The 11034-nt window shown below is 43.2% G+C and overlaps 1 protein-coding gene across 2 annotated transcripts in view; it reads right to left on the bottom strand.

The window, feature by feature from the left end:
* Positions 1-542: 542 nt before the first annotated feature.
* LOC141106405 (membrane-spanning 4-domains subfamily A member 4A-like) overlaps positions 543-11034 on the bottom strand; it is a 77122-nt gene continuing 66630 nt past the window's right edge. For both annotated transcript variants that reach the window (XM_073597167.1, XM_073597166.1), the window contains exons 6-7: positions 10794-10913; positions 543-1150 (exon numbers count right to left, since the gene is read on the bottom strand). In XM_073597167.1, the coding sequence (XP_073453268.1) occupies positions 1016-1150; positions 10794-10913 (255 nt within the window). In that variant the 3' untranslated portion in view covers positions 543-1015. The remainder of the gene's footprint in view (positions 1151-10793; positions 10914-11034) is intronic.

Below are 11034 nucleotides of genomic sequence, written 5' to 3'. Positions count from 1 at the left end.
GACACAGACTGACATGTCAATGAATGCAGCAGAGCGAGCCCACACGGTTGCCCACAGGGAAAGCAGATTTCCGTGGGGGCACCCGATGAAGAGGAGGGCCCTGGAGTGCCAGCGGGGCACTCCAGAAGAAGAGGATCAGGGCTGATCTGTGCAAAGCGATTTCACAGAACAGGTAAGTATAGGCATGTTTGTTATTTTAAAAAAAAGAAAAGTAGAATTTTAAAAATAGATTTTGTAAAAAAAAAAAGTTGTTATTGTTTCTTCCACGGGACAAGGTGTGTAAACCAGGCCTAAGAGTATATTACTGGTAGGGTCTTGGACACTTAACAAGTTTGGGCCTGGCAAAACCAACCTAAAACCCACTGATTAGTTTGATTGTCATTTTTTAGAAAAGCAACATTTTACTTTTTATTGTACTTTTTTTAAATCTCTTCAGTGGAATTTGAACAAAGGTTTACTGGTCTGCCCAAAGTATATGCTAAAAGGTGTCATAGAACTATAAACAAAACGATAGCACCGATAAATAAGTCAGCACACTAAAATTCAAAGTTAGATGAATATATTATAGTATACAGATAGCAACAATGTAGTACATAGAAAATACAGACAGCGTATGTATATTTTTGGATGTGCCCCCAAATTAGTCTAGCCATGCTTTACAAAAAGTGCAGCCTATAGCTATGAGCAAACAATAGTCATATATAAGGAAGGGGGTAAAGATTCAATATAAAAAGGAAAATATAATGAATTGAAGGACTAACCATATAGAGCAGACAAATGGTACTAGTAGAGGTGAAACAGACAATCCCCTTTCTCAAGTCAAGTCCCACCTCCTGGTCAGTCCAACACATTAAGGAACCTTTTTTGGCACAAGTAATCACTTTTAGAAAAACAACCCAAGAATTTAGTAATATTGCTAAATTACTGATTTGCAATAATTAGGAAGCAATCCATTAGAAAGCTGATCATAGCCATAAAATATGTATATGACAGTTGCTCTTTATTAATGGTCTGGTCAAGCTTTAACTACATTGACTGTATATGGCGGTGGCTGCGGTGGTGGTTGAGCATATGTGGTGGTTACAGGATAGGGAACGGGAACGGCACCAGGATTCATGGTAAGGACGCCATCATTCTGTAACACGAACACCTTCAAAAGATAAAAGTACAATAAGATAAAGGATAATATTTTTGAGGAGGAAGACAAAATATTATGACCAAGGTTCATGGTATTCATGGTTCATGGTATATACCCAAAGAGGGTATGAGGACAAATTTCTGAGAAATGCAAATCATAGAAGGAAAGCTCTTAGAAGCTTCATCGTGTTTGTAAATCTTTATTGTGGATTATGTTCATGTCTGTTGGTTATATTAATAGGTATTTAGAACAGTCTTCTAGGTAAAAAGAAATCTCTGGCATTGGTTCCAGGAAGATCTGCAGCGGCGTAACTAGAACCTTCAGGGCTCCGGTGCAAAAAAACATGAAGGGCCCCCCTAAACCCACTAGTCCTGAGACACTTCCCTCAGAGCCCGGGCCCCTTTACTCCCATCGTCGGGCCCTTTATTATGACCCCGCAGTCTTACCCTTTCACATTTTCTTCAGCCGCCCCCTTACTGCCACCTTGGAGCACCCCACGGTGGCGAAGCGCCAGGGCCCAGTCGACCTTTGAGACCCTGGTAGTTCTGCCATGGGGTGAAATACTCTGCAGTGTCATGGAATGGGTGCAATGCTCTGCAGTATATTATGTGATAGTTGTAATGCTGTGCGGTGTATCATGGGATGGGTGGCATGCTCTGCAGTGTCAGGAGAGGGGTGAAATGCTCTGCAGTGTATCATGGGATAGTTGTAATGCTCTGCAGTGTATTATGGGATGGGTGGAATGCTCTGCAGTGTATTAGGATATGGGTGGAATGCTCTGCAGTGTCAGGGGTTGGGTGGAATGCTCTGCAGAGTGCAATGTGATTGGTAGAATGCTTTGCAGTGTGTCATGGGATAGGTGAAATGCTCTGCAGGGTGTTATGTGATAGGTGGAATGCTCTGTACACATATACACACACATACAAACAGATATAAAAACACACACTCACACAATCACACAATAGTTACATAGTAGGCGAGGTTGAAAAATGACACGTTCATCAAGTCCAACCTATGTGTGTGATTATATGTCAGTATTACATTGTATATCCCTGCATGTTATGGTCGTTCAGGTGCTTATCTAATAGTTTTTTTAAATTATCGATGCTCCCCGCTGAAACCACTGCCTGTGGAAGGGAATTCCACATCCTTGCCACTCTTATGCCCCGTACACACGGTCGGATTTTCCGACGGAAAATGTGTGATAGGACCTTGTTGTCGGAAATTCTGACCGTGTGTAGGCTCCATCACACATTTTGCATCGGATTTTCCGACACACAAAGTTTGAAAGCAGGCTATAAAATTTTCCGACAACAAAATCCGTTGTCGGAAATTCCGATCGTGTGTACACAAATCCGACGGACAAAGTGCCACGCATGTTCAGAATAAATAAAGAGATGAAAGCTATTGGCCACTGCCCCGTTTATAGTCCCGACGTACATGTTTTACGTCACCGCGTTCAGAATGATCGGATTTTCCGACAACTTTGTGTGACTGTGTGTATGCAAGACAAGTTTGAGCCAACATCCGTCGGAAAAAAATCCTAGGATTTTGTTGTCGGAATGTCCGAACAAAGTCCGACCGTGTCTACGGGGCATTACAGTAAAGAACCCTCTACGTAGTTTAAGGTTAAACTGCTTTTCTTCTAATTTTAGTGAATGGCCACGTGTCCTATTAAATTCCCTTTCGTAGAAAAGTTTTATCCCTATTGTGGGGTCCCCAGTACGGTATTTGTACATTGAAATCATATCCCCTCTCAAGCGTCTCTTCTCCAGCGAGAACAAGTTCAGTGCTCGCAACCTTTCTTCACAACTGAGGTCCTCCAGTCCCTTTATTAGCTTTGTTGCCCTTCTCTGGACTCTCGCCAGTTCCAGCACATCCTTCCTGAGGACTGGTGCCCAGAACTGGGCGGCATACTCCAGGTGGGGCCGGACCAGAGTCTTGTAGAGTGGGAGAATTATCATTTTATCTCTGGAGTTAATCCCCTTTTTAATGCATGCCAATATTTTGTTTTCTTTTCTTGCAGCAGCTTGGCATTGCATGCCATTGCTGAGCCTGTCATCTACTAGGACCCCCAGGTCCTTTTCCATCCTAAATTTCCCCAGAGGTTCTCCCCCTAGTAAGTAGATTGCATTTATATTTTTACCACCCAAATTCATTATTTTACATTTTTTTACATTAAACCTCATTTGCCATGTAGTTGCCCACCCCATTAATTTGTTGAAATCTTCTTGCAAGGTTTCCACATCCTGTGGAGAAGTTATTGCCCTACTTAGCTTAGTATCGTCCGCAAATATAGAGATTGAGCTGTTTATCCCTTCCGCCAGGTCGTTTATGAATGAATTAAATAGGACTGGTTCCAGGACAGAACCCTGGGGAACCCCACTACCCACCCCTCACCATTCTGAGTACTCTTTTATCACTACCCTCTGAACTCGCCCCTGTAACCACTTTTCAATCCATGTACTCACTCTATGGTCCATGCCAACGGACCTTTACTTTGTACAGTAAAGGTTTATGGGGAACTGTATCAAATGCTTTTGAAAAATCCAGATACACCACGTCTACGGGCCTTCTTTTATCTAGATGGCAACTCACCTCCTCATAGAAGGTTAATGGACTGGTTTGGCAAGAACGATTCTTCATGAATCCATGCTGATTACTGCTAATGATACCGTTGTCATTACTAAAATTTTGTATATAGTCCCTTATCATCCCCTCCAAGAGCTTGCATACAATTGATGTTAGACTAACTGGTCTGTAATTCCCAGTGATGTATCTTGGCCCTTTTTTAAATATTGGCGCTACATTGGCTTTTCTCCAATCACCTGGTACCATTCCAGTCAGTAGACTGTCAGTAAAAATTAAGAACAATGGTCTGGCAATTACTTGACTGAGTTCCTTAAGGACCCTCGGGGTGCAAGCCATCTGGTCCTGGTGACATATTAATGTTAAGTTTTTCAAATCTATTTCTAATTCTGTCCTCTGTTAGCCATGAGGGTGCTTCCTGTGACATGTCAGGAGGATAAACATTGCAGTTTTGGTTACTGAAGCCCCCCGTTTCCCTCGTGAAGACTGAGGAGAAGAATAAATTCAATACCTTCGCCATCTCTCCATCCTTAGTAACCAGATTCCCTTCATCATTCTTTATGGGACCAATATGATCTGACCTCCCTTTTTTTCCTATTTATGTACTTAAAGAATTTCTTGGGATTTTTTATACCCCCCTCCACTATGTGCCTTTCGTGTTCTATCTTAGCCGCCCTGAATGCACCCTTACATTTCTTGTTGCATTCTTTGAAATGCTGGAATGTTGATCTCTCAGTCTTTTATTTTTTTAAGGCCTTCTCCTTTGCTTTTATATGCATTTTTACGTTGGAGTTAAGACATCCAGGACTTTTATTAGCTCTTTTAAATTTATTTCCCATTGGGATGCACTGGCTAATGTCCTTATTTAATATGCTCTTAAAGCATACCCATTTTTCCTCCGTGTTCTTTGTTCCTAAAAATCACAATCACAAAAAAAACAATCACTCACACACTTACACAATCACACTTAAACACAATCACACAAACACATGCCGATTCCTCTGCTCATCCAGCCAGCCACTGCTGCCACCGGTCACACAGGCAGCGGCACTGACACACAGAACTACAGCAGCTGCCGGGGATTTCCCCCCTCCCTCTCTTCTCTGTGCTGCTATGCCGGTGTGGGTGGCGCAGCAAGGACAGCCGACTGTTCTGCTCCTTTCCCCTGTTTCCTCATTGGCAGGGAGAATGAACCAATTACAGAGGAGCTGGAGAGGATCACCGTGGGATATGTAGTCCTAAAGAAGCACGGCCCTACAACACTGAATGGACAGTGGACTGCAGCCCCCAGCATGCAGGGGGGGGCTGGACCATGGGGTGACCAGAGGAGACCATAAGGCGGCTGATGAGAAGAAGCTGATGCCCTTGGTCAGTGACTTGGTGAGGAGATCTGAGAGCCTCTCTCTATGAGCCACACGGGCCTCCCAAAGCAGGGGCGGGGTCGCCATTGCAACCCCTGCAACCCCCCTAGCTACGCCACTGAAGATCCAGTTACTGTTTATCTAAACAATTTTTTGGTGCTGGAACCTTAGGTGGATGTTAGTTGCTACAAATGATTGGTTTTATCAAAATTATACTGTTACTGTCATAACGGGGCATCTAGGAGATATGTGGGCTGCTTTTGTACACTGAAGACCCTTCCACTTTGGGATGTAATGTAATAGTTGGATCATGAGCTGCAACATGTACCAGCTGCTGAAGAGGACTGAGTCTCTTTAATAAACAACATTTTTAGATTTTATCTGCAGTCATTCTTTTATGTCCTGATGAAGGGAGCACAACGAGGCCCCTAAAATGTGTTGGCTATTAAGTTTACTACATGCTTGGAATAAACCTCTTTTATGGATTTCAACATTTTGTGCCAATCTTCTGATCCATTTAGTACATATCTGAACTTGTGATGTCTTTATCTTACCATCTATTACATATATATCCACACTTAATAGGGAATCAATTAGTCTAAAGCCACTTTTGTAGCAATCACCAATTATGCTGCCGAACTAAGGGCACCTATAAGCATGGGGCTTTTTCAACTTGCAAATAGGTATACGCTGACAAATGGATTGATGTATTTAATGGAAAAACTTTGACTGCTAGACATTTTGCTAATTGCAACACACAGGGAGTTATTTATCTCCTCCTTCATGGTTTGCGAAGGCCATTTTGGCAGAAAACAAAATGTCCATTTTAAGTGAGAATTTCAGACCATGTCCCAGACATATGTTAAGAAAATATCCAATCACCTTTAGCCCGCCATGCTTTATACAATCATATTGATAACATGGAATCCCCTTTTTCTGGGTTCTGGATGGAACCATAGGAGCAAAAGGTGTGAATTTGTTAAATATCTTTTGAGATTGGAGAGCAGGTGGATCTATAAATTAAGGGCCCATAATTTTCTGGGCCTAAATAATTCAAATAATTTTGCCTGTATTTTGGATTCTTAGATTTGCCCCTGAAATTTTGAAATAAGGAGGGAGAGGGGTTATTTGTGGTTTTCCTTTTTGGTGGAAACATTGCCAATTGTTTTCAGTCATTTCTATATTGTTTTTTGTCTATTAGTACAATTCCAATGACTGTACCATGACAACTTAGTTGGCTTTCGTTTGGCCTTCTATTTGGTTTTCTTCCTTTTGTCTTGTATATATTATGGGGCCACATGTAGTGCATATGTCTTGACGTCAATGTGCGTTGCAGTGTTATGTGCATTGTGCCTTCACATGTGGCGCAAAGCTATGTTCATGACAACACCCCTTGTATGGCTTTATTTTAATCCACATGTACACATGCTTTTGAATCCGTTTGAGAAATTTGCCATACAAGCGTTGAAGCCAGCCATGCCAGCAACTAGCAGTATTGTTCTCCGCCACATCTACTTGCATATGCAAGGCTTATATTTCACCATTGTCCTCCATGGGACAAGAAATATGGAAGACCTTTTTTTGCAGAGAGTGGATAAACTCAAAGGAGACTTTTTGTTGGGGTGAAATATGAATGTCATCATGGCATACATTTTCTGAATCTTTTTGATCTTTCACATATTTGTAGTGGATTACTTGGTGACGTTTATACACAAGATTAATGCACATAAACAAGTTTATTCACATAATCCATGTTGTATGGGCTATGGAAGGATTGTATTAATGAGATTTTTGGTTGAATTGATGAATTCACAAAATACACAGTCCACAGCGACTTCCTCAGTTCCTCAACCCCTTCATCATTATGCGGTGTAGCACAGCCTGGACATTGGTGCATATACAATTTAAACAGCTGGGGCTGTATTTGCCCATTACAGCTTTTGGAGCTCAACTTTGACTGGTTTTCAGCATGTGTTCCAAACACTAAGGGAAGGTTATAGTCGCCAACAGTAATTGCATGTAGATGTAGCATTACCCCCTTAGGAGCCACTACGTATTGGGTCCCTCTATAGCCCACACAGCCAGGCAACATGTATTTTCTTACTTTCAGGCAGAGACAAGAAACAGTCCATGGACTTGGTTTTTAGTATTTATTAGGGATAGTAAACTTGGATAGGGATAAGGGATTATGGGATGCCCGACTTGACTCGAAGAACAAGAAAATGAGCAGGGTATTGCTGTTCCCTCTGTCCTTCTCAGCTCCCAGCCTGGAGGCAGAACCCCTCCACCCCGGAGTCTCCTCCCAGGCTAAACGGCACAGCTTCCTCACTCCATCTTCCACCTGACTCCCCTTACTGGGCAGGCTCCTCAATATTTATGGCAAACAAGATCAAAAGAATTCCCAGCTCAACTTACCAACCAGCCTGAAAACAACCAAATTATCCTGTCTAACAGTTTGCATTTAAAACAGGGATTTAGTTTGCACACATTTGCCACTTCATGGCACCTCAGTATTATCTGCAGTCCCAATTTGTGAGAGCCTCCATAGTAGAAGCACATGTATAAAAATTGATAGATAAAGGGCAGGTAAGCCTGGAGGGAACCCACCCCTACTTAAATGCACAGGGGCACATTGGATAGTCAGCATATAGCACAGGCTGGTTGTACTGTTAAAATACAGGTGAGGTGATGCACTGGACACCATTGCTGCCATTGTGCTATATGCTGGGTGTCCAGTTCGCTCCTGTGCCTTTAACACCTTCCCATATGGCCTATAGCAGATTGATGGCTGGCCGGGCCTTTCGTCCTTCTGAGTGGACATCGTATGATGTCCTGTCAGAAGGCGCTGGTAACAGTATGTAAAAAAAAAAAAATTGCCATGCCTCTTACTAAAGACCTTGGACTGTCCATTTTCCAAAAAGGGGGCATTTGAGGGGACAATTGTACTTTTCTGGCATTTTCAGGCCTCAAGGAATTAGATAGGCCATCAATACATCAGGTTTGAATGATTTTCACCTATATACCATCGTTTCTGGACTTTCCTACAGAATAAATATTAAACACTGATTTGGGTTATTTTCACCAAGGAAATGTAGTAGAATACATTTTGACGTACATTTATGAAGAAAGGTTATTTATTTGCAAAATGTTATAACTGAAAAAAAATGTGTTTTTCTTTGTTTCTAAGTTTCTGGTCTTTTTTTGTTTATTTAGCAAAAAAATAAAAACCCAGTGATGATTAAATATCACCAAAAGAAAGTTCTGTGTGATAAAAATGATAACAATTCCTTATGGGTACAGTGTTGCATGACCGCGCAATTGTCATTCAAAGTGTGACAGCACTGAAAGCTGAAAATTGGCCTGGACAGGAAGGGGGTAAAAGTGCCCGGTATTGAAGTTGTTAAGGAGGGCCAGGCCCCTCTAGGCTTACCTGCCCTCTATCTATCCATTATTATACATGTGCTTCCACTATGGAGGCTCTCACAAATTTATAGAATTAGGACTGTGGATAATACTGGGGTACCTTGAAGTGGCTCTGCAGCTTAGGCATGTATTTGCAAATGTGTGCAAACTAAACCCCTGTTTTTAACGCAAACTGGTAGACAGGAGAATTCAGTTGGTTGCAGACTGGTTGGTAAGCTGGGAATTTTCTTTGGTTTTCCATGTGCTCCTTGCTGTGAAGTCCAGTTATAGGTGGGGGACAGTGGCCATTTGTTTGACCTCAATAATTATGAGCCTGTGTGACCTACCTGCCAAGCCTACAGCCTGTGGATTGGTCCAACTCCCATAAATATTCAGAAGTTTAAAAAAAAATCATATTCGAAAGAGTATGTAGAGTAAGGCCCCTTTTCACACTGGAGCGGTTTTAAGGCGGTATTGCGCTAAAAATACCGCCTGAAAACCGCCCCTAAACAGCCTCCGCTGTTTGTTCAGTGTGAAAGCCCGAGGGCTTTCACACTGAAGCGGTGTGCAGGCAGGGCGGTGAAAAAAGTCCTGCAAACCGCTTTTTTGGAGCGGGGAAATAGCGGTGTATTCACCGCTCCTTCACCGCTCCTGCCCATTGAAATCAATGGGACAGCGCGGCTATACCGCGGCAATACCGCGGCTATAGCCGCGCTGTACGAGGGATTTTAACCCTTTTTCGGCCGCCAGCGGGGGTTAAAACCGCACCGCTAGTGGCCGAATACCACAGCAAGAACGACGGTACAGCAGCGCTAAAAATAGCGCTGTTGTACCGCCGACGCCCCCACCACCCCAGTGTGAAAGGGGGCCTAAGGGTTAAGATCACTGCCAGTTTTTTTTTTAACCATCTGTGTCTCAGGAGATTTTCCTTCACTTCCTGTAGACTCAGTAGAAAATGAAAGAATATCATTCCAATGTCAGGGAAATCCTCTCTTAGAGAGCTGTCATGGGAGCAAATGTTATCATTGGAAAATTTCTCCTCTATTCCTGTTCTGGTAGCAACTCAAAATTTTGCTATAAAAACCTGGTATTGGTTGTAATCCCTCAGCACATTTAGATAAAAAAAAAAAGCTTAACCTCTGGTTACACTTTAAATACAGGTCCACCCTTACAGTGTAAGTATAGCCCAAACTCTTAAATGTTTTGAATAGAGTAGAGAAGCCTTAAAACCCTTGTCAGGTTATTTTTCTCTTATTGCATGGCCTAGTGGGGAGATTTCGCTCCACTTCCTGCAGATGCAATAGGAAGCAGTGGCGGCTGGTGGTGTATTTTTTAGGGGGGGGCGCCACACCCCCCCATTCTGTCGGGTCACCCACGCCTAGCACTTACCCCTTTTAGGTCACAGGCAGCACTTTTCCAGGCAGCGGGTGGCAGCTTCCTCTGCATCTCCTCCTTCCCTGCATTACGCCATGCATCTCCTCCCTCCTTTCCTCTGTGTGCCGTGCATCTCCTCCCTCCTCCTCCTAGGCGGCCAATCGTATCACCTCTAAGTTCGGGCCCTGAGGCCTCAGGACACGCTTTCTGATTGGCCGGGAGGAGAATCAGTATGACATTAGCAAATATTAATTCCCTATGGTCACACAACTGGGTGGGCTCGGAGCGCAGTTCTCTGTGCCCCGAGCCCACTCTTTTTTGAAACCTATTAGAGCCTCTGGCTCTAATCACGAGCTTAAAAAAAAAACCCATTGGAATCCATGCATTCGGCGCCCTGCATGTAGATTAGGGGGCCGGACGCATGGATGGGGGGAGGGCGGTGCCCCCGCATTATGGGCCGCCACTGATAGGAAGTAGGAGGAAATCTTTCCAAAGTGAGAAGAAATCCATTCTTAGGGCTCGTTTACACCTGTGTCAGTCTTTAAAGAGAGATCCGTAGTGGGTCCCTTTCAGAGCGATGCAGGTGCAACTGAAAGGCATTCAGTAGGGAACACTGTAACCTCCTGACTTCCGTTTTCTTTTCCTGACACCTGAATGCCTAGTGTTTGGCTTGTGGTTATGGTATGGCCCCAGTCAGGTAAATATGTCATTTTTGTTAGCAGTACTGTGATGGGGGATCCTTTTTGCCACAATGCAAACAGACCTCTGCCTCAAGTAGGGTGATGCCTAAACACAATCCTAGTTAAGGCCACAGGGGAGAGCTGGGACAATGATCTCAAAGCAAAGGGTTTCCCAAAGCTGGTGGGTGATAGACTTTGCTGGTCCCTTGACTTGACGTTCTTTTTACAGTAATCCCATACGTCTCTTACCTGGGTGACACTTTGTACTTTTGAGAGAGTCCGGCATTCAAAAACAGAGGTGGAAACGGTGACACAGAAGAGCAGCAAATTTATCACAAGTAGTAGAGAAATAGCAGCATAAGCACCATTCTGTAAAAAAAAATAAAAATAGTAAGTCAGCGAATGATTATAGGGAATCTTTTAGTTTAATATATGCAGTATATGTCTATTATACAGGATGCCGGGATATGTCCTGGATGTTAGGTTCGCT

This window comes from Aquarana catesbeiana, linkage group LG08 (assembly GCF_042186555.1).
Source record: "Aquarana catesbeiana isolate 2022-GZ linkage group LG08, ASM4218655v1, whole genome shotgun sequence".
NCBI classification, from domain to species: domain Eukaryota; kingdom Metazoa; phylum Chordata; class Amphibia; order Anura; family Ranidae; genus Aquarana; species Aquarana catesbeiana.
This window is presented reverse-complemented; position numbering and strand designations above follow the sequence as displayed.